The 24575-nt window shown below is 43.7% G+C and overlaps 1 protein-coding gene across 1 annotated transcript in view; it reads left to right on the top strand.

Annotated features, from left to right (window-relative positions):
• Positions 1-24575, top strand: part of LOC308435917 (uncharacterized protein) — a gene marked incomplete at both ends in the record, with an annotated part of 51640 nt that overhangs the window by 13398 nt on the left and 13667 nt on the right. The window contains 11 exons of the mRNA XM_080936650.1: positions 11-151; positions 933-1013; positions 1859-2006; positions 3273-3404; positions 6357-6429; positions 6716-6886; positions 10610-10785; positions 13485-13689; positions 16269-16413; positions 19075-19208; positions 22567-22720. Coding sequence (XP_080792776.1) covers positions 11-151; positions 933-1013; positions 1859-2006; positions 3273-3404; positions 6357-6429; positions 6716-6886; positions 10610-10785; positions 13485-13689; positions 16269-16413; positions 19075-19208; positions 22567-22720 — 1560 coding nt within the window. The remainder of the gene's footprint in view (positions 1-10; positions 152-932; positions 1014-1858; positions 2007-3272; positions 3405-6356; positions 6430-6715; positions 6887-10609; positions 10786-13484; positions 13690-16268; positions 16414-19074; positions 19209-22566; positions 22721-24575) is intronic.

Below are 24575 nucleotides of genomic sequence, written 5' to 3'. Positions count from 1 at the left end.
TTTTTCTCAGTACAGTACCTCCATGTCCATTGTGATTGACGGAGCGGTGCTGCCAAAGGCACCAGAAGAGATCCTGGCTGAGAAGAGTTTCAACACTGTCCCCTACATTGTGGGCATCAACAAGCAAGAGTTTGGCTGGATCATTCCAACGGTGAGAATGTACAGACCTCTTAGACACACTCCACGGAGGCTCAATCATCGCCCTCTGATCAAGGGTTATGCACCTAGATGACTACCATTCAAAGAGGCTTAAAACTTTCCAAGTAAATTTGGTTTGAGAGTCCTTGGTGACATCCTTTGGAGTGTTAATTTGTATCTGGGCCAGAGGAGGGATCAATAATTCGAAACTTTCTAAAGCAACTACTCAAGAGGTATCAGCACCCTGACTGCCCACTATGAAACTCAGCAGTGCTAAGCCCTCTCAAGCAGGCATTTTAGGGCCCTGGTATCAGCCTGGGGTGTGGCTTCCAGTGCTAGAAGACACACTGAGACCAGAGCAGATCTCCGAGCACATACTTGGACGGGATCAGCACATTCCCAGAGTTCTGCGGGAGGACCTCATGGGGCATCATAGAAACATAGACACAAACAAAATGCTAGGTCTTCTTTCCCTCATCACCTGAGTCTGAGGGTGTGTTGCCTGTGTCCTCTGTCCCTGAGCTTTTGGCTTCTACATGACCCTGACCTGAGGAATGTTGGGCCTCCTGGTGTAATAAACACAGTCAATCGACTGTCTTCTCTGTGTGGCTTAGCTTTATTCATGCAAGTCCATTTCTTTAGCTTGCTGATTTTTTTTTTCAGAATCATAAACTCCCATATCTGTTAGCATTGTCCCCCCCAAGCACCTTTATTTTGTTTGGTTTTCTTGGTTGATCTGTTTGGTTCTTCTTCATTTACTGAGATTCACCAATGTTTTACCACATGTTTAACAGATGATGGGAGATCTATTCTCTGAAGGCAAAATGAATGAGGAAACAGCCAGCTCCTTCCTGAGAAAGTTCCACTCTAACCTTGTAAGAGTTTAGGGAGTCATGGGAATTGTATGGAAAACAAAGGTCAGTGGCTTGCTTTAATCACAGACAAATTCAATGGCTGCAAACAATGGTGTTGACTGGGTACCCCTCCCACTTTTCTACTCCATCTTCTTTGCTTCCTAGTATAACAAACTCACATTCATTACTCACCAATCAAAACTCCACATAGATCCTGGACAAGTTTCCAGGGGAAAAATTTATTTGGAGAGCTATATACCCAGAAAGGATCGATTCCATGACTAACAAAGACCATCACATTTATACATTGGAAGCCTAAGACCAAGGAGTTAGGAGGCTTATCAGATAGGTGGGCACTATGACAGTTACAAACGGTAGTCTCTGCTTTTCTGATGCATAAGCTTTTGTTATCAGTAGATCACTGAACAGATATTCTGGACTCTACACCTAAGACAAAATATTTACTGACTAGCAAATCTCCTACGTCATGCCTTTTCTCATTCCATTCCCTAGATGTAGCCTATTCTATTTGCTCAGGTACAAAAGGTATCTTTACCCTATAGAGCAGGGGAAGATACTGAATATCTACTTCCTCTAGAAACAACTAAAGATAGTATTCACTAGATGACAGTTTCCAAGCTGTCAGGTGGTACCAGTCAAAAGGGTCTTTTTCACCACAGCCAATGACAGAACATAATTTTCAGACACCTGACCTCCAAACTTAACGTACAGCAAGTGGATATAGAAAGTCTTCCCTAGTATAGCAGGCTGGTTTGGTACAAAGCCCAGGCACTCCTCAAGCCATGAACTCATCTTAACTGTCTGCAGCAGACAGGTGGGAGTGGCCATTTTCTGATCCATTTTAGAACATCTCAGAGAGTGTGATTCCAGCAATCATTGAGAAGTACTTAAGAGGAACAGACGACCCTGACAAAAAGAAAGACCTTCTCCTGGACATGTTTGGAGATTTCTTTTTTGGTATCCCATCTGTGCTCATGGCCCGTAGCCTCAGAGGTGAGTCTTTCGTGAGTCATATGTGTTACATGAGAGGACAATAACGTCTCTGATTTTTATTTGCCCACTTTTCAGCACATGCCCTTTTATTGGAGAATTTACGCGGAAGGGAATTTCTGATAGGCAAGGACTTAGGACCAGTGACGTCGGCTATTTCTGCTGGTTTTGTAAATATTCTCTTCCTACCTCACTCTCTTGGTCACTTCCAGATGATATAATGGTTTGAATGACTTACATGCTTTAAATTCTTTATTTTTATTATATGCTTTGCCCCCAAAATTTTCACATTGTGGTTATCATGAGGCCCTACACCCATAGGACCTTCTTTAAACTGATAATACTATAGTTTGATTTCATATAATAACTGTACAATCTTATCTATTTTTTTCATTTAAGAATATTTTTATTTTATTTTATGTGTATGAGTATATTTGCCTATGTGTATGAGGATGTCTGTGCACCGTAAGTTGTGCCTGGTGCCCACAAAGGCCAGAAGAAGTCACCGGATCCTGAAACGTGAGTTAAGAGATTGTTGTTAGTTGCTGTGTGTGTGTGCTGAGAACTGAACTCAGGTCCTCTGGAAGAGTATTCAGGTCTCTTAATCGCTGAGTTATTACTTCAGCCCAACTTTTTTTCTTTTATGTTTTTCATGTCACAATTTATATCAATTTGAATGAGGATTTTAACATTCATTGTTAGCAACATTGTTGTCCAGAAGCCCATGTGCTAAGAAAAAAGCCTTTACAAATTAAGATTAGAGTCCCATGGTGTCCTGAACATGGCTTCACAAGTTTACATCATTGACCTCTGTGTTATTCATTAGTCCATTGACCTTTCGGTTTAAAGGACCCTAGCAAATGCTCACAAGGCAACCTCAGAGACAGTGAGCTCTACAAGCTTTTCTCTGGAGGAACTGATGTTTCTCCTTTGTTTCTGAAAGGCATCGTATCACTGGGATGCTCACAACTAGATAGAGTATGAGTAGGTGCTAATTTCTCAGAATGGAAGGGCACTATGGATGATCACTGAGCACATCCAAGCATTTGCTGCCTGTGTCACATCCGCTCATTCTGCGTTTCATAAACACCCGGCTCAGATCCCAGCTCTACCTCAATCAGCCATGCAGCGCAAGCAGGTCACTGGGCTTCCCAAAGCTGCTTCTGTCCTATACTAAGACCCAACTGTCTTCTTCAGGGATGAAGACCTCAGTGCCACACAGGTGTGCGTCTGCTAACATGAACTGAACATAAATCCATCTCTCCTCAGATGCTGCAGTGCCCACCTACATGTATGAGTTTCAGTATCGCCCAAGCTTCGTGTCTGACAGGAGACCCCAGACGGTTCAGGGCGATCACGGTGATGAAATCTTCTCTGTATTTGGGATTCCATTTTTAAAAGGTATTGGCTCTGGGCCAGGTGTGATCTGGGAGTTAGGAGGACTGGGTTCTCTAGTCTTGGTTTGGGGGCCCTCAGTAAGTTCCTTCTTGTCTCTGAAGGGTTCTCCTAATGCTAGTTCCCAGCATTCTAGAGCAGAACAGAGCTCCCTTAGACAGTCCCCAACCTTTCTCTTTTATATCACACAGAAAGATAGCTCATGCGTCCCCAACCATAGTCATTCTCAGCATCATGACCTGGGAATCAGAACCTGGGTGGTGGATCACACATAGGGCACCAATCTAGGTCTAAATGACCATAATTTAATTTCCCACAAAACCTTGCATTATCGTGTGACTATTTATCTATCTAAATGTATCTCTTACGGACAATGTATAGCTTCCCTTTTATTGATCAAAGACTTTTTTCCCTCCCATACTATGTCCTGATTTCAGTTTTCCCTCCTTCAACTCCTCCCAGTTCTTCCCCACTTCTTCTCCTGTGTGGCTTCACCCCCTTTCTGTCTCTCATTAGAAAACTAACAGGCTTCTAGGCAATAATTAAAAAAATATAATAAAACAAAAACTAACACGTTGGAAAAGGACAAAACAAACAGAAGGAAAAGAGCCCAAAACGAGGCACAAGAAACAGAGACCTAATTAAGAATCCCATTGAAACCACTGAGATTAAAGCCATAATATATATATGCAAAGGACATGTGGGGTAAAAGAAAAAGAAAAAAAAATGAATCAATTAAATTAAATTAAAAATAAGATTTTTTTTTTTAAATAAAGGAAAAGCCCTAAAATGTTATTAGAAGACAAGGAACCTCCAGGGATGTCACTGAGTTTGTTCCCTATTGGCCATCTCCTGCTGGCATATCAGCCTACCCTTATAGTGGTTTGTTTCCTCCCTTGAAGGAAATTAAATTTTCATTTACAAGTGGTTATCAATTAAAGATGGCTTCTGGGTTAGGGATGGGGTCATGTGTCCACTTTTTCAGCTCTAGGGCGCCATCTGGTGGACACCCATGAAGGCTCTGTGCAAGCGGCCTCAGTCTGAGTTCACATGGGTGTTGATTAGAGAGCCTTGTTTCCTTCCTGTCCTTCGCATCCTCTGGCTCTTAGATCCTTTCCACCTCCTCCTCAGTAGTGTGCCCTGGGTGCTATGGAGAGGGATTTGATAGAGAGGACCCATTTAGGGCTGAGTATTCCAGAACATTCTCTGTGTCTGGCTGTGAGTCTCTGTATTTGTCTCAGTTTTCTGCAGAGGAAACTTCTTTGATGGCGGCTGTGCAAGGAACTGAACTATGAGTATAGCTGAGTGTCATTAGGAATCTTTTCATTGCCGTGTTTTAAATGTTATTTATTAACTGTTCTTAACAGCAGTAGCATTTGCCTTTGCCCAGGTCACTGAGCTGTCTAGTCTCAGGTTCCTCACCATTCAGGCAGTATCAGGTACAGGTTCCATCATCTTATGCAGTGGACGTTAAGTCGAATTGGATATTGCTTGCTCCCACAAGCTTTGTGTCATCTTGCAGACAGGACACCACTGTAGATCTAAGGGTTTGTATATGGGTGTTTATGTTTCTCTTTGGGGAATGTGCAGTATACCTTCCTGTACCAAAGACACTAGAGAGTAGGGGTGAAGGTTCTCTGTAAGTTCCATCTCAACTTCTCCATATTCAGTGAGCTATATAGATCTTGTTTTTATCAACGAGGCCCTTCATTAGCCTGTGGAGAGTAACCTATACTCTTGACAACATCGTAGGTGGTTTGGGGTTTCCCATGAGACATCTTTGGCCAACATCTCAATTAGATGTAACCCAATACCGGTACTGGAAGCTTCCTTTAATGACAAGAGATGCCCGGTTGTGGTTTTGTCTTCACCCTTACTTGTCATCAATTTTATTTAGAATACCTTCATAAATGCATACATTTTAGGGAGCGTCTACTGTATTAGGTTTCCATACTATACCTCAAATGGCCGTGAATTTAACTGTCTCTCCCAACATTCCCTTTCTCACCCTCCTCTTACCTCCTTCTCTCCACTTGATTCTCCTGTTCCTACCCTCCTCCTTTCCCTCATCTTTCCTTAACTGTCCACTCTATTTCTATTCCTATGGAGATTTTTTTGGCATCTTCACAGATAGACTTAATAACATAATATTTAAATTTAAATTTTTTGTGCATGCATACGTGTATGTGTGTGGGTTTCTGTGTGTGTATGTGTGTATACATGTGTATATGTGTGTTTGTTAGTGTATCTATGTGTATATTGTGTGATGTGTTTCTGTATATGTATGTGTATATATGTATATGTGTATGGACATGTGTGTGTGTGAGTGTGTGCACACCAATGCTTGTTAGAGATCAGAGAACAACTTCTAGGAATAGTTCCTTACCTTCTACTATGAGTCCCAGTATTACAACTCAGATTCTCATGTTGCAAGTGTGGCCCAACCCATCTCTGCAGCCCAATAATGTGGTATTTAAAGAAATCCTTTCACAAATGTGTTCGGTGTCTTAAGCCTCAGCATTTGCATAAGTTTATGGCTGCAGCTCATGGCTCCTTATGGGCATTTCCGAGTTAGACTATTCCTTAGTCTTTTGCGGTTCTGATACCTTTTATAGTCAGTCTATCGATAATACTACCGTGTGTAAGTAACTCAGAAAATACCCAGAAACAAATCTTCCAAACAAAGGGCATTCTGGAATGTGACATTTTTGACTCCAAGGAAGGATGAGAAAGCAGATGAACAAGGAAACAAAAGAGGACACTCATGGCGCATATGCATATTTCCACTGCTGGGTGACAGATCAGCGTCTCTCCTCAGCCCCTGAATGTGCAGTGATTAGCCAGGGTCTTCTCACACTGGAGCGCTTGACTGAGCGGATAAGGAGTGAGCATCTCATTCTATCTTCTAACAGCCTCCCTGATGAAGCTACATTTGGTTCACACTTCTCTTTCCCACAGAGGGTGCCTCGGAAGAGGAGACCAACCTCAGCAAACTGGTGATGAAGTTCTGGGCCAACTTTGCTCGGAATGGGTGAGATGTATGGCAAAGGCAAAAAGGGTGGAGAGGGTGTGGCTGGACATATCTTTTAGGAAAGATGACTCCTAGAGTTTGGGTGATAAAATCTCTGACCATTCTGTGTAACCTTAGTGCACTGTAGGGAGAGTTTTCTAGAATCAGATGGGCTGCTCTAAAAGATGTGAGCTCTCTGTGGAGGTTGTCGGCTTCTCTACTGAGATAAGCCAGGGATTCATTCAGACCTCAGACAGATGGAGGACCACAGAGCAGTTTTGAGGATTTCTTTTGATTCTGTTCCCAGGAACCCTAATGGTGAGGAGCTGCCACACTGGCCAGAGTATGACCAGAAGGAAGGGTATTTGCAGATTGGAGCCACCACCCAGCAAGCCCAGGGACTGAAAGAGGAGGAAGTGGCTTTCTGGGCTGAGCTCCTGGCTAAGAATCCACCTCAGACAGAACACACGGAACATGCGTGAATGGGAGTGTCTGCGTTCGTCCTCAGGACCAAAGAAGCGAAGATTCCTTAAAGGATGGCTATTCACCAGTGATGGATCTTACAGAGGAAACTGCACAGTTGTACCGTGGGGATCTTTGTATCTCAACTCGGAAATAAATGTCCTTTCAGAAGTAAAATCAGGAGTTGTGTCTTAGACTAAAGATGAATCCATCCTCATGGTGTGTGGAGGGGGTGGGTACAAGGATAAAGAAAATGCTGACATAGAAAAACACCTTTTCAGGGGAAGATTTGGGGAATGGTTGCTGGAATTTAAGGGAAGAAAGCTGATTGAAGGAGAGATGGGATGTGATTATTACCTCATGGTTCACCTCCAAGTAGACAACATTGTCACTCCGCCATGCTAATAACCTCTTGTGAGCAGCTGTAGGACCATAAATCCCCTGAGAGCCACAGCCCAGGGGTGCCAGCTGGATGTGTTCATGAGTAGGGATGACAGCAGATAGTCAGGCTGGACAAAGCCTGTCTCAGAGGGTTGAGGCACACAACACTGCACAAAGTCTTTAACGTGAAGAAACAAAATCCTACCACCTCTGAAAAAAGTGCACGGGAGTCTCTCTTCTAGAGCTTGTGTGAAGACCCATTGAGATGGGCAAAAAGATTTGTGATGTTCTACTTTCCCCAAGTGGAGTGCAGAACACAGTTGTGGGTAACGAACTGGGGATCTGTCAGTACCTGAGAGAGGTAGGGTTACTGAGAAGTCCCAAATTCCAAAACTGGAGACTTGAGGTCTCATTAAGGTGAGAATTGGATCAGAGCTATAGATGCTGCCCCAAGAACCTGCCACTTTTGATCTGCAAGGTACCAGAAGTCTACTTGCAGTGGAAAGTGAACTTATGGAGAGAGACCCTCCGTGAAGGGCAGAGAACAGGCTGGAAGGACCTGGAAAGATACGTGGATGGGAGAATATGACTTACAGTAAGGAGAAATTATTCAGCTTCATGTGATTGATACGGCTCTGCTTGAAGATACAATGTTTAATATCACAAGATGTGAATATTGAGTACCAAGAGAAATTCCTAAATCTTTTTTATTTTTTGTTGCAGTGCCAGGCATTAGATTTTTTTTTTAAAGAAGAGATTTACATAGTAATTGAGTGTTGGGGATAAAATGAAATCATCACTCTCAAAGAAAGCTGACATGGTAGATGGCACATTTCCATGAACGTTCAAGAAAGTAAGCTGAATTCACCTTGTGAATGATTTTGCTAAATAAATAAGCCTAAACATATTAGTTAACAACGACCTTGAGACTGTACTTAAAAGCCAAAGCCAAATTAGGTGCTGAGTAACAGGGAATCTGACTCCACTTTGCGACCTCTGATTGCTGGCAGATTTTAAGCCTCACCTGTCACCCTCCCCCTGTGGCTCCACATATCTGGAGAAGCTGATTAGAAAGCCTGAGTAGTTCCTGTTTGGGTGCCTGGGTAAGATCCAAACCTCACAAGCTCACCCTGGTCCCACCCCCAACCACAAAGTTCTTTCTGATTGAAAGCTCTATCCTGTCTCCCCACATTGTGGTAAGAGCTCCATTCTGCGTGTTAGAAGACTGTGCAGTTTCTTTAGGTGAGGTGAGGTGTGGTTATACATTCCCAGTGGATACACACACTGAAAAAGACAGAGATATTCCCAACGCAGGAGACAAGTATACCAAACAGACACCGAAATAACATGTGTTGGCTACATGAATATCATGTTAACGGATACTGCAAGAAATAGCATTATAGAATAAAAATAGTCCATTCTCCAATAAGACATGACAGTCTTCAGTGTGTGTACACATAACCATGGTCATACAGGCTTTGCATGGTGTCTTTGCTACCTCCCCCATAAACACACACACACACACACACACACACACACACACACACATTCAATGCCAAGACAAATCTGAGTGTTGTTGTGATTTGGGGAAGTACTCAGATGGAGGGGAGAGACCAGATAGGCCAGAGGTCAGCCATTGGCAGTGTGGAGCAGCAGGGTTCTAGGGAGAGAATGAGGCAGCCTACGGGATCAGTGAGAGGTGGCATAACATGGTCAGAGTCCCAGAGCAGAAGAGGGTGTGCTATGTGAGTACCTGCTCCCATGTGCACATGAGTGGGCAGCGCCAGGACACATGACGGAAGGCCAGGAAGCCCATGGATCCTTGTGTACTGTGCCTGCTGTTCACAACCCTAGGAATCCTATGTGTGGTTTTCTTTTTCGCATGTGTCTTACTAGGTGCCCCGCTATCAATTATACTTGCCATCCTATTTTCTGTTTCTTTGATTATTTTAAGATTTTTCTATTAGCTAAAATTTGAAGAATTGCTTGAGGTTTTCCCAAAATCCCAGTGGCCAGGGCAGAGTTCGTTCCAGCCGACTGGAATCTTTGAGAATGGGACCTGGATATCTGTTTACTTGGGTGTTTTGGTCCAAACGTTTTGTTGAAGATCACTGTATGAACAAAGTAGTATACGTTTGGCCTAAGTTGCTAAGAGGTTCTCCAAATCACTGCTTCAATGTGCTCGGCATTGAAGATGCGCTTTAACTCACAACTTTTTAAACAATCCCTTCATCTTTCAATGTGATTTAAGGCATCTCCACATTTTCAGAATGAGGTGTTTCCAAGGTCAGGCTTTTGCAGTCACTCCTAAATTCTACAAGCACATGTCCCTAAAGAGCTTCCTCCCTTCAGCAAAGCAACTTATTTCATTGTTCCATGACATCACTCAGAACCAACACCAGTCTCATTAGCCTGAGTGTTTCCCAGTGTCCAGCAGAGGGCAGCATAGGAACGTGTTTTCTTTCACAGCACCAGAGAGACCATTGTGGCTGAGATGGTGCAGATACAGACAAGTGGAGAAGCCTTAACATAGAGACACATTAGAAACAAGACCTCAGTGTAGTGGTATGTGTTTGTAATCCCAGCACCTAGGAAGTAGAGAATCAGAAGTTCAAGGCCAGCCCTGCATGGAACCCTGTCTTAAAACAAAATTTAGAAACAGGTATCACCAATTGGATTGGCTGTTTTCCCTGGAACATGTGGATATGGGGAAAGGTGAGATGCGTTTCACAAGCATCAGAGACTCGCAAGTTTCTCATTTCAAATCTTTGCATTTTATTTTACTGTGGAGAAAAATACATTTTGGCAAATGTCTGGTACGGTGGGGAGATGAAGTTGGTTTAGCATAGAAACATTTGTCCCAAACATGTTTAAAAGTAGTTAGTTCTCGGAGTGTAGGGGTAGATAACAGAAGATCTGGCCACTTGGCAGAAGCATCAGAAAGAAAACTACACACAATTTAACTTCACTTGCAGACTTAAGAACTCAGAATTCTCCGGCCCACTAGCCCAGGAAAGTTGTAGATGCATTCTAACTTCCTAGGACAGCAGCTCTGGAGTTGTGCATTGCTCTAAAGTTTCCAGCCTTTCCTGGGTGTCTCAGACCAAAGCTTAGCCCGGCCTGAAGGTACCATTTGTTGTGCCTGCCTTTTAGATGATCAATGTGGACTGATTATAGTGCTATGCGGAGAGACCTTATGTAAGAAGTCGTTGGACAAGTTTGAGGTCATCTGTAATCTGATAGTTGGGTCTGGAACCAATTATAAGAGCTTGAACTGAGGCTGGGTCTAGCTTGGGTTGCCATCAGATGCCTGGGAGCTCTGTGGAACAGGGAGAGCACCTTGTCATCTCATGATTAGGCTGCTGGACTGCACATGGATGGGTGTGGTGACAAGGCCTCACAATCTAAGAAGGGTTCTACAAAGCCCTTCAGAAGAGCACCAAAACCCCATTACAAGGCCCCAGAGCAACTTGTCTTCCACCATGTGGTTCTTTGTTCTGGCTCTGGCTTCCCTCAACACTTGCATGGCTTTTGGTGAGTTCTTCCAAAATGCAAACACTGGGAACACTTTTGAAGCTCCTAGGCCTGGGCTAATGTGACTGAAAATGTGTATCAAGGGAAGAGATGTCAGGTTCCATTCTGTATCAGGGATCACCAGCACAATTTCAAAAGGGCTTGGAGCAGAAGAACCCAGCAAGCTCCTCCCATCACAGAGATCCAGAGAAAGAAAACCATGGTGATATTTATTCACCTAATGTGATGACTTAAGAGAGTGCCTAACTTTCAGGTCTTACTCCATCTCTGGACAGATATGAAGAGAAGCTCAGCAGAATTTTAACAGCACTGAGTCGGGACCCAGTATGCAGGGCTAGAGTCTGGCTCAGCTCTTCTGATCCCTGTGACTCTGAGAAAGACACTTCAGCTTTGCAGTGTCTGGGTGATGAATCTGGAAAATAGGAAATAAATGGAGCCTTCCTTACTGGGCTATACAGAGGATGACATAGGTGTTTGTTTTATAGCTCTTAGTATAGTGTAGTCTAGAAGCACAATGAATGGATGGATTTAAAGGGGTGATATTTTTAATGGGTATCTTAATAAAAATTTGAAATATGATCAAGCCAACATGTTAAGGGCCAATGGCCACTGAGAAGATAATTTGTCCCTCAGTGTAGAAATGAGTAAATGAGGGGAGTTAGGAAGGAGTTGCACATGTGGAAGAGAAGAGTTCAGAGACTCGATACCAAGATACAAGCCCTGGCAGGGAAGAAGACATGGGTTACAAATACTAAGTATAGTCAGTGGGAAGTGTGGGGGGAGCTCTGAAATGTACAGGTGTGTGATGCAGAGGATATCAAATCCCCACCCAAAGAACTGAGGTTTGCTCAGTGGTCAAGTAAACAAGAGCCATTCTGGAGTCAGGAATATTCTTCTGGTAGTTCTTAACATGGCCACTCTAGCTAGGCTCCTGTAGAGCCCGTGAACTCCAATTCTTCCAAACGGTTCCTCCCTGACTCCCTACAGCTTCACCCCTGCCTTGGTCCTTTTTAGTGTGGCTCTATACAAAGCCAGACTGATCCTCTGTCCTGAGGCTGAGAGACGTTGGCACTCTTGATCATATGTTCTCCTGTGTGACTTCAGAGGGTCTGTATCTCAGAGCAGCCCTCTCATAACATGATTCCATTCTCTCATTTTCCAATGATTGCCACTGAGTTCAGACAATATGTCATTATGACCACAACTCAAGTGTGTGGTCAGAAATAGATAACGATTCAAAATTGATCTCACCAAAGAGAAGAGCCAATAGCCCCGGAAGGTCTTTATCAGAAACTATATTGCAAAATGGATCAGAGTCCACTCCAGGTATTGGAAACAGTCACAGTTGAGAATGCCCCTGGAGTGGTAGCAGGAGAAAGGGGCGAAGCGCCACAGAAGGCCAGGGAGAGGTAGAGGAGGGGTTGGAAGAGTAGGAGAGTAACATCTGAGCCAAGATCACTAGCTGTGGCCCATGTTAGCTCAGTGACCCTCTTCTGTCACCTGAAGTGGGTAGAAGCCCATAGCCAGAAGGTAAGAGCAGACAGTTGAGAAGAGAGAATATAAAAAGAAATACAGCTTATCAGATGAGAGGTACACATATGGAGTACTTACTGTGCTCCACATGTGTGTTCCAAGCACTTTATAATCCTCCTCAAGAAGCCTTGCTAAGTAGACACTAAAATGGCCACATTATAGATGAGGACACCAAGGGATTGAGAGACTCTTGAATGGGCTTCCTGAGGATGGGCTGAGATGAAGTTGCTGGGGCAACCAGCAACAAAACAACGTGCCTTTCCAGATTCGCCCATTGTCATTATGCCTTTCAAATCTGTCACTGTGTCTCGGGGATAGAAAAGAGACAGAATCTTAGATATGGTGGGGTTTGCCAGGAGGACTCTGATGGCCAAACACTGGATCTGGATTCAGATGGCAGAAAGAAGCAAGGCATAGTTTAGTGGGTGACACTGGGGTAACATCCTAGTGAGTCTTGCTTTCTCAGAGCATCAAATGGCATAGAAGTATAATGAGGTCCTGAGCAGTCCTGCAGTAAGCATAGGTTGTCTTTTTGGCATCTGAGCCTTTCAAACACAAAGCCTGGCAGATCTGGAGATACTAACACTCCAACTAATGCAAAGCCTGTACGCCAGGCCTCTTCAATATGGGGTTTGTTTGCCTACTGCCTATCCAACTTAGTCTCCCAGAGCCAGGCACCAGACAACTGCAGCCCCTGAGCTCCAAAGAATGCTGCAAACCAGCTTCCTCTCTCCCTTCTCCTCTTCCTTCTTCTTGCTCCCAATCCTTCTGCCTCTCCCTCCTGACTGACTTTGGTTCCTTTCCTTGTCCTATCAGTGGTGAAGAGCATAAGTAATGTGTAATGAGGAATAAGATGTCACTTCTCATTCGTCCTCTAGCCCAGCATCCAACACCAGCATCAACACTTCACCGACTGAGCTCTCGCCCAACCTCTATGGCATGGATTCATATCTTACTGCAGTTCCAGTTTACCCCTTCTGACATCCCTCTGAATTGGGAAGAATTGTTTTTCTCACTATAACTTTATATTAGAAATAATTGATGTCTACATGGCTTATGGGGAACTTACTCCTTACCATATACCTAAAAATAGTAAACACCCCCCTTGAATTCAGCTCTCAGATGTCCACTCTGCTGTGTTCTTATTTTGACTCCAGTTTCATCAGGACACCCATCCTCACCACCCGTGGTGGACACCACGAAAGGCAAAGTCCTGGGGAAGTACATCAGCATAGAAGGATTCTCACAGCCTGTGGCTGTCTTCCTGGGAGTCCCCTTTGCCAAGCCCCCTCTTGGGTCCCTGAGGTTTGCTCCGCCAGAGCCTGCAGAACCCTGGAGCTTTGTGAAGAATGCCACCACCTACCCACCTATGTAAGCCACTGAGGTGGGCCTGGGTCTCTTTCTGTAGGATATCTGCCTCAGAGCTGTTGGAAAGAGCTGAGACTGGTCTCTGATTGATAACGTGTTGTTGATGTATCCCCAACATACTCTAAGATCCCAAGGATGTTTCATAACTATCAGAGTACGCTAGAGACTTTTCTCAAACACGTATTTATTAAATGCCTGTCATATTTCAGACTTATTCTAAGTTCTAATCATGCATCAGTGAGCGAAATAAGGATCCCCTATCTTCGCAGAGTTTGTATGTTAGGTGGGGAGACAGAATAACTGATCGCAAAGCAAGAAAAGGAATTGTGTAATAGGATGGTTGGTGGTCCACTGGTTGGATAAAAATGCTGATATGGAGGTATGACGTGGGGATCCTGTCTCTCCTGCCTTAAACTTTTCATGGAGAAAGATGCTACTGTTGGGGGTGAGGTGTAGTGAGTTGAGCACGGCCTAGAGCGCCCAGATGAGCTCACAAGAAAGACGCCCAGTGTTCCCACATTCCATTCTTCCTTTCTCCCCTCTCTTTGTCTTTCTCAGTAGTTAGGTGGTTTTCTCAAGTAGTGTTCTTTGATCCTCTGACTGCTTTTTCAGTGTCTTCTTGCTTTGTAGTGACTGTGAAGCTCACAACAAACGCTTCATGCAGTATTAAATTGACAAGACCCCACCATTAACCAAAAGGAAAACGAACACTCTACATGACAGCATGTCCTTCCATTTTGAATTTTTAATGCCACAGAACACATCTCTGTCTTGCCTATCATTAACAAATTCAGTGAGTCATATTTTTAATAAACTAAAATCGTTTCATCAGCTTGCAGACAGGTGTGAATACTCATAGAGATTGCAGAGCTAAGGTAGTAGTAATAATCTCGGTGTTTACTTGGACCATTGGAGGCTAACAAGTTGTTACATGCTGTCTTCTAGCTAGAACACTCTAGTCTTTCTTGTATTGCAGAGCTGGTCGAGTTCCTTTATGTGTTACTTGCTCTTCTTACTTTCCCCCCCTTTTTATCTTTGACTGTTGGGCTTGTTTATAATATGTCATAGGTGATTTTATTGGGTTTGATCAAACATGGGACCTTTGACCTTATATCTGGCAGTTATCTGGAGGTTAGTATCTCCCATCCGGCCGTAGCATTGCCTGTTACCCTCTTTGAGTAAGCTTCCCTGTTCTTTGTCTTTGTCGACTCTCTCAATAACTGCCATGCTTGCTCTTTTGATGTTCCTAATGGGGTCTGTGAGTTGTCTTCCTTCGTTCCTGCCCTATTCTCACTCTGTGTACTTTCAAATGAACTGCCTGGGGTGGTGGTTTCAGCTCAGTGGTAAACTGTTTGCTTGGTAAGTTCAAAAGCCCTTAGCACTATAAAAATGACCCCAAAAAAGAGCGAAGAAGCATGAGCTAGCTTGGCCCCCAAGCACACTGATCTGTTCTCTGGTTCATTAGCTGTTGGCTCTTTTTCCACATCATTCTTTGTATTTTTCAGCCTTCCTATTTGACTCTTTTTCTTTAAACATTTAATCTCATTGTTAAATTTTTATGGTGAAGACACCCTGTGTTGCTTAACAACAAGCAATTAGAAATATGTCCATATAGACAACTTGTCTTCTCCCACCCCAAAAGAAACATTTTACAATGAATTTATGAGCCACTCCTTTGCATTTCCTTGAAGTCTGTTGTTCTTCCTTAAGGACAGAAAACAGATGTTGAGAGGCAGAGCTGTGGGAGATTGCACATCCTTGTCATTCAGGTGGCAGTCTCTGGTGCCTTACTTTGTATTATTTATTGAGGTTATGTTGCTGTGGTTGTTCCTGATGCTTGTGGCCACTGTGCAGTGTCTACACATTGAAGGCCCAAGTAGTCCCTGAAATTACTTCTGTATATGAATTCTCTAAGAGATTTAGGGAGTTAAGTGTGGTGTTCCTTAAGTCTGTGATAAATGCACACATCTCAGCAGTAGAGGGCACTTTGACACAGATTTGCTCTGAGTCCCTGAGAGTTACAAGGGTCCTGGGGTTTTCCAGACTAAATAGCCTCAGAGCACACAGAAGGAGGATTCCAGGACTGCATGATCAATCTTCTCAGGGATTTATGCCTGGAACTATGTCCCTGTGGAGCCTACTGTCCCTACACGGAGAAGACAAATGCCTAACCTAGTAAGAGAAGCTGGAATTGATACCAGGCTACCTCAGTACCTGTAACAGGGCAAATGCTGGAGATTGTGTCTCACTGGATCTGATGGGTACCCATCCCTCAGCAGTTACCTCTACAGACATTATTGCTGTTTCCCAACAAACACAAGATGTAGAGTTAACATTAGATCCCCTTTGGGTCTGCCATCTGACTAATGGGTGTCAGTGCCTCTGCATGGTCTTCGTGGAATCTCAGGATTCTTACTAGGACTCCCAGATAGCTTCCTATTCACCCAAGTATCTCAGGCCTAGTAATGGAAATTCAGGCTGTGAGCTTAAATCACATAATAGAAGGCCTTCCTTTAATCACATAATAGAAGGGTTTCATCTGTTTGTTTGAATCTCGCGGTTCTTCTTTCTCCCCTTCCCAGGTGCTCCCAAATTACAGGAGTGGGGCCAGTGCTCTCTGATGTCTTCACTAACCAACTAGAAAATGTTCCTCTTGAGTATTCTGAAGACTGCCTTTACCTAAATATTTACTCCCCTGCTGAGCCGACAAGTAAAGACAGGCTGCCGGTAAGCACTCAGAGTAGAAGTGAGCACCCAGAAGCCTCAGCGTCCTGGAACTTCCAGAGCAGATTGGAGGGGATGACATATGCTAGCAGTATAAGTGTAGTTAGTCATGCCTCTGACTTCCCTTGACCTCAGAAAAATACGGTTTGGGTACTTCAGTTATTCCCCGTAAAGCTAGGCATATGTGGGGGAGTGCAGTATAGCAGGTAAGCTCATCTTAATTTTTGCATGCTCTCTCACAATGGACATTAGGAAATCAATGTGTATTCTCTTAATTGCTATTTGAGAACCCAAACCCTGGGGAATTAAGACATAATTTTCAGTAAAGTCAGAAGTGGAAGGAATCCATGACCTAACATCTACCTAGTCTCACTTTTATGGATAGAGAAAAATAAGGCAAAGGCAGAGGGGAATGCATAAATTAGAGTTGGTGGGCCAAGAGCTTAGGTCCCCTGACTTTCAAACCATGTTTTTTAATATGGACTTGGAACAAGTGTGTGGCATTCCAAGTGCACTGGGGCCCATCTGTGAATGCTTTCATGGTTCCATGATGAAGGTATGTGGGATGCAGACTGGGACAATCCCAGAAGCATTTCCTTTGCCAAACATCTGGGAATTCACTATAATTTGTTTCTTTCCTTGGTTGCCTTTGGCAAGAACTGATGGCTTAGTGAGTCAGCATTTCCGTATAAACAAAGGCCCAAAGATGGGCAGGCTGCCAGTTACAGGCTATGGGATAGAGGATGGGCAGGCTGCTAGTTACAGGTTATATGGTATAGAGGATGGGCAGGCTGCTAGTTACAGGTCACAGGATAGAGGATGGGCAGGCTGCTAGTTACAGGTTATATGGTATAGAGGATGGGCAGGCTGCTAGTTACAGGTCACAGGATAGAGGATGGGCAGGCTGCTAGTTACAGGCTATGGGTTAGAGGATGGGCAGGCTGCTAGTTACAGGTCACAGGATAGAGGATGGGGCAGGCTGCTAGTTACAGGTTATGGGATAGAGGATGGGGCAGGCTGCTAGTTATAGGTTATGGGATAGAGGATGGGGCAGGCTGCTAGTTACAGGTTATGGGATAGAGGTGGGCATCTGGAGAAGGTGACCCTTGGGACAGAAGATAAAATATAGCAGGTTTTTCAGTGTATCATTGCCCACCAGCCTTTGCTGGTCTTCACTCTGAGATGATCTTGTTTCAGACCTTCCCTCAAGGTGGTAGGGGACCTAAGAGAAGGAGAAACATTTGGGGGCCTAAAGGCAGGAGATGCTTCAACTATGAACATAAGTCTTAGATATATACTGGTCTGGATTAATATTAGTTGTGTTTTTAAGAAGATGAGAGACTGGGCTTTTTCTTACTTTCTTGGCCTCTGTTTCTTCAGATGGGAACTGGCCCATGTGCACAAACAGAAGTGACTTTCAAGACATGATTCAGTACTGAATGAGCCACACAGGCAGCAAGAACATCTGCCTTCTGCCCTAGTTACCTGACTGCTAAGTCACTAAGATGTAGCTGTGGGCTATAGGAGTCAGGAGTTCAACATGTGGGCTCTGAGTCAAGTCTTACCTCTGACTCTCTCTCATGCTCTGTGGAACCTCAAACAGATTGCCTATCTGTTACATTAACAGGTTATTTTTTAAGTACTTTGAACAGTACTTAGTTTACGATTACTTAGTTTGTAATTAGTTTACAGTTTGTTAGTTCTTTTATATGTTATTAGCAACATTATATTATTTTATTCTTTTGGTTTTGCCTTGAAATGTGACCTCCGGGAGTCACTAATCAGAAATTGTACTCCCTTTTCTCCTGATACTTAATCTATGTGGCAGTGCCTGCTGGGTAGTGGGCTCTCAGGTAAAGCCAATGTATAAAGACTTCTTGAAAATGTAGTTGCTTGGGAGACAGAGAGGCTGAGGAGACACCACAGGAAGAGGTACTACTGAGGACATGTGTTTTTCTTGAGATGATATTTCAGTCACAGGGAAGGTTAACTCACATGAGAGGGGTGTTGTGTCAGGGAGAAAATGATATCTGTGGCTCTTGCTGGAACAAAATGACATTCTCAGTTGGAAGAACTATAGAAAGACATGGCCCTGGAGACAGGAGAGAAGGGGGAAAGCAGTAAGTAACTAGGCTGCTTTGATGGGATTGGAATTTGAGACCAAGCTTAGGGAGTTAGGAGAGCTACACACACTCACACATACACACACACACACACACACACACACACACACACACACAAATATACACACACATACACACATACAAATATACACACACATACACACATATACACATACACACATACACACACATATATACATATATGCATACATATACACACATACACACATACACACAATATACATACATATATGCATACATATATACACATACACACATGTATACACACATACACACATATACACATACATACACATACACACATACATATATACACACATATACACATATACATGAACATATACACATACACAGAGAAACACACACACACACATACAGACATATACACCTTTTGTATCCATAATGGACACTCATAGGCTTTAGATAATGGCTTTCTTAGTCAGAACCGAGAAATAATTAAGTCATTAAATGTTTTTTTTCTACTTCTTATAACCTTCGTGGTTCCTTGCTGTCTGCCCAGGTGATGGTATGGGTCCATGGAGGTGGTTTACTCTCTGGTGGAGCATCAACTTTTGACGGACTGGCCTTGTCTACCCATGAAAAAGTAGTGGTAGTAGTCATTCAATACCGCCTGGGCATCTGGGGATTCCTCAGGTAAGATAGTGAACCCCTTTCAGATGGCATTAATATTCCCTCACCAGGACATTGGGACTCATCCCTGGTAATTTCATCCTCTGAGAAATCTGTGATGAGTTCCTTAAATCATATGTGTTTCTTCAGTTTAGACCCTGCCAATCTTCTCTCTCCTCAACCACACTTGCACCCTGGGCTTTTTCCTTTACTGTTCTCTCTTCATAGAAGACTTGCTTTAAAACTCATTCACTGTTCAAAGCCTAGCAGCCATTTAAACAGTTCTGAAACATGTGTCTCCTCTTGCTGGTGCTGCCCAGAACACCAAATTCCTGACAACAGTCAGTGTGCAGCACAGAAATTCAGTGTCACACATATCCTGGGACAGGAGACACAGAAGAATTTACAAAATGCTTTTGTGTTAAGGAATGAATGGAAGGGCCTGGTGAAAGCTATCGGAGGATCTGACTCCAGGGAACATCCGTTCCCTGGAGACTGTTAGGATGCTCACAGCTCACTTCCTCCTTAGCATCTGGCAAATGCAGGAATCCAGGCTAGAATCTCTCCCTCAGATCTGTGAGGTCAGGACCAGGTTCTCTGCATTAAAACTTAGGAAGTCTTTCCTACATATTCATGACTTGGAATGTACAGGCCAGAGAAGGTTGCTAAGTTGTCCTGCTGAGCTCCAGCTCCACTGGGGGGGGGGGGGGGGGTTGAGGGATAATTGAGCTGGAAGGTGGCCACGTCTACCTCTCAGCAGGAGCTAACCTTCCTCTTAAGGCATCATCTTCTACCCAGGTTCTGTTTCTCTGCTTGCTATTTCAGCAAGCCTACCAAAAGTTGTTCCTCCATCTCCTCTTTTTCCTTCTCCACACCCCCCAATGCCTGGCAGGCTGTGCTTGCTGAAGCCATCAGTCACCTCCGCCCTACGTGGAACAACTTTCTGACTCCTCAGGAACAGCTGGGTGAGCACACATGCTTCTAACAGCTTCTTTTCTCTGACCTTTGGCTGTTTCCACTATCATGGCTGCTCATGATCAGCCCTTTTTTGTTTCTTCCCTCCCTATCCTCTGGCCTCTATATGACTCCTCCTCCCTGTCCAGAAATTTCAAGCATTCCCACTACCCTCTACCCTCCCTGCAGTGTAGTTTGAAGAAGTGGCTCTCATGGACTCATATATTTGAATGTTTAGTCCCCAGTTAGTGGAAGTGTTTGGGGAAGGATTAATTGATATGGCCTTCTTGGAGGACACATGTCATCTCCATCTTCCTCCCCCTCTTTCCCAACCTCTCCTCTTTCCCTCCCTCTTCCTCTCTCCCTTTCTCCCTCTCTCCCTCTCTCCCCCTCTTCCCCTCCCCCCTCTCTCTGTATGTGCCTGATGCTTTTGGATATGATGTAAGCTCTCAACTACTGCCCCAGAGTTCTGTCTGCCTGCCTGCAATCATCCTTCCAACCATGATAGGGACTGGCTCTCTGAAACAGTTGTAAGCAAGTTCCTAATTATATCTTTCTTTAATAAGTTGCCTTGGTCATGGCATCTCTTCTCACTAATAGAACAGTAACTATGATGCCCGCCTCTACTTTGAAGCCAAGATGCCATCTTTGTCTCCTCATGTTTCCTGGGATGTCTACCTAGTGGCTGCCCTAATTTCACAGAGACAGTGTGAGCTCTTGACAACTACCTAGACCACAAAAATCTCTCTTCCTGTTTTCCTAAGGCCCCCAAGCAGCTGTCCTGGGTTTTATACTTTTGAATGTTTATAATAAAGTCCTTGCAAGAGTCTAGATTCTGCTTTATTTCATACTCCATACCTGTGTGGCCAGCAAACCTTCCTAGCTCTTCTTTGTAGATACAGAGTCCAGCTAGTCATCAGCTCCTTACACTTACAAACATCAAAGTTCCGTGTCCCTGGCCTACACTGGCATAGTGACCATTCAGTTTTCTCACTGCCACTAATGCAGTGACTGTTCCATATTGGGTCATAGTCACCTCCACAGAGGGCTCCCAACTTTCTAATAGTGTGTTCTTAGCTGCATGGTTGAAGATCTTGCTAGCTAGGAGGAAAATTTTGAGATGACTTCGGGTAGACAGTCCAAGGAAAGGTCTGGAACTCTTCCCTTGAAGTCATTATGTCCTGGAAGGTGTCCATGCCTGTGAGGAGGGCTCTCAAGCCCTTTTCCTGTTTTCCCAATGATTAGCCTCCTGCCAATCTCTTTAGCAGGTGCTCTCTTGGCTCTACCCCTAAATGCTTTTTCTCTGTTCCTTCTCTAACCACACACTAGTGTTCCTAGTCTATTTAACTTTGCCCACTACTTCCAACTGAAGATCTCCAGCAGCCAATAGTGTCCACACGATATCCGGAAGACACATCTGTATAGAGATTGTTTCCACCATGTAAAGTGCCCTATCGGTCTTCATTTAGCCTCCCATAAGGCTTTGAGCATGAGCTTAGCTTATCCAAGTTCTCTGTGAAGACATTCGGAGTAGTCTTTATTACAATCAGAGACTGTATTCATTTTCAATTACTCTCCTAACCTTCTGGTCATCTGAGTCACCAGGTGACCGGGTGACCAGGTATTGCACTCCACATACAGCACTTCAGGATGACTAGCCTGCCCCTCCAATTCCTTTACACTTTCCCCAACCTTTTCTAGTACAGTTACATCAGTGGACCAATTCTTTAGGACCAGTTTTCTGTATTAAGCTATTTTTTATAGGTATAACAAATACCCAAAGTTTAGTATTTTGTAAAATATAAGGTTGGATTGCAGAGATAATCTCAGTGGTTAGGAGTAAATATTGCTTTTGCAGAGGACCCAAGTTCAACTCTTAGCACCCACACTGGACAGCTGACAATTGCCCAGGACTCTAGGCTCCAGAGGGATTCCTTGCTTCTAGCTTCTGGCTGTCACCAGTGATCTCACGTGTGCAGATCCCTGCAAACACACATAACTAAAAAAGAAATAAATGCAAATTTTTAAGTGAGATTTATTCACCACAGGGCTTCAAAGGCTGAAAGTCCAAGCACTGTGATCCCAGCTGTGGAACCTCTGGCTGTGTCACATTGTGGCAGATGATATTGTGACAATGGGGCATATCAGGAAGCCAGAGAGCAAGTAGTAGGTCAAGCGGGATCTCTATAACTTTCTCATAAGAACTAACCAGAATGCTATTAGAATGATCAATCTCCATTCTAGTGTCCTCAATAGCTCAGCTAGCTAACTATGGACCCTTTAAAGGATAGTTCAACTCCCAACATCTCCACACTGGAGACGAGGCTTTTAACATACAAAACAGTAAAGGATAATCCACACCCTAGCCACTGCCAGCTCCTGGCCCATCAGCTATGTCTCCGACGCTTACTCTCACCTTTCCCAACAGCACAGGGGATGAACACAGCCGAGGAAACTGGGGTCACTTTGACCAGGTGGCTGCTCTGCAGTGGGTCCAGAACAACATAGCTAACTTCGGAGGGGACCCAAGCTCCGTGACTCTCTTTGGCGAGTCAGCAGGAGGAGAAAGCGTCTCTGTCCTTGTAAGTATTCCTCACACCAAGCCCCATGTCTAGTGTGGGTGCTGAAGTTCTTAAAGACCATTCAGTCTAGTCACGGGCACATTGGCTGACAAGACCTGGATTCAGATTGATTGTACTCGTGGCTCAGTACCAGGCAGTGTAAACTAAATACCAAAAGCTCTCAAAGAAGCTTAGACCTCAGCTTTGTGTCCTGGAGAAAGAATGTCGAGCTAAGCCTGTGAACATACTGTTCCTTACTCCTCTCTCTTGGTTAAGTTCTCTCTTGTTCTTAGTCACTTTGTTTTTGCAGCTCACCTAACTTGGGGTGAAGAAAGAAATGCTAACAGCCATCTAGAAGGTCACACTTTGGCTGGCAACTCCACTTACAAGTTAAGAGAATGTGAGCATTGAGAGAGCAAACAGGGCTCCCTTTGAGGTCATGCCTAAGAAGGTGGGCAGTAAGCCCTAGGCCTAAGGTACTGTGTATGATTTAAGGGAAGTCAGTGAGAGAGAGGAAGAGCACAGAGGGTAACAGAGAGGGCCAGGGAAGGGCAAAGAGGTCACAAACAACCTATGATGTGAGTGTAGAGATGGGGGCACACTGAGGGAAGCTATGGAATGGCACCAGGAGCTGTACAATGAAATGACCCTCAATGGAGCTGTACAAAACTCTCCAGGTATCTCCGAGTTGGGTTGGTCAGCCCGATTATCTTTTAAGCATGTATCAAATTCGTGGTTGAGTACTCACAGGATAATATTTTATATTTTTAAAAAATTTAAAAGGAGGGAAAAAGATTATGTCAAAAGAGAAAGAAGTCATCCACAGTCCCAGCACCCAGGGAATGTTTCTGTGGCATCTTAAGGTCCATGCCTCTTGTCTTTCTCTGACAACTTCATCTCTACCCCTGGCCTCTGTTTAGCATCTCTTTACCCTGCCTCACTATCTCTTTTATGTATTGTGTAACTCTTTAAGAAAATCTTTTCTCCATATTATACCACTGAAAACACTTCCTAAAATGCTAAATGCCTTTTCTTAATACTTGCTTTTATAATAGCATAGTATCCATGGTAATTATAAATTATTTTTATTACCCAGTATTATATTAGAACTTTTAAAGTTGTCCTTTATTTCTACTATCATATACACCATGAATTTTGTTTCTTTTTACCTTATTTAGTTTGTATTTGTTGGCTTTTATTATTTTTCATACAATATAACATGATTAGGTTCTTTTCCTCCCCCAATTCCTCCCAGATCTTCCTACTTTTTACCCACATGACTTTATGTTCTTTGTCTTAAAAGAAACCAAAGCAAACAAAAAACAAAGCCAAAAAAATACAAAGAACACCAAAAAATAAATAAAAATAAAAGCACTCCTATACCAAAACAAAAACAACAGCAACAACAAAAAACTTTCTTCATGTATTGTTGGTCATTTACTCCTAAGCATAGGACCTGCTCTTGAGTGTGTTTGATATATACTTGATATGTACCCAGTGTCACTCCACTGGAGAAAATCATAACTTCTAAATATCTGTCCCTATAACCAAAGATAAGTATAATCCTTACCACTCATCAAGAAAATGTCTTTGGAATAGTTTTATGGATGCTCATGATTATTTTCCTTGGGACACTTTCTGAGTACTGGGGACATTGAAATAGACTTTGTAGCTAGGAACTGCAAAGCCTTTCCTTCCAGTGCTGTTGATGATTATCATAGATACATGCGGCATACTCACTAGCTAGCCCTGGCTCTGGAAAGCAGGAAACAAGCAGAGGCAGGTAAGGAGCTGCCACATCCACTGAGAATCAGAGTCTGCAGGCAAGAAGTATAGGTGGAGGGAACCTTACAAGATGAACAGGTTGGTGGCCATC

Source organism: Micromys minutus, assembly GCF_963924665.1.
Source record: "Micromys minutus genome assembly, chromosome: 24".
NCBI lineage: Eukaryota > Metazoa > Chordata > Mammalia > Rodentia > Muridae > Micromys > Micromys minutus.
Note: the sequence above shows the minus strand (reverse complement) of the source record. Positions and strands in the feature narration are given on the sequence as shown.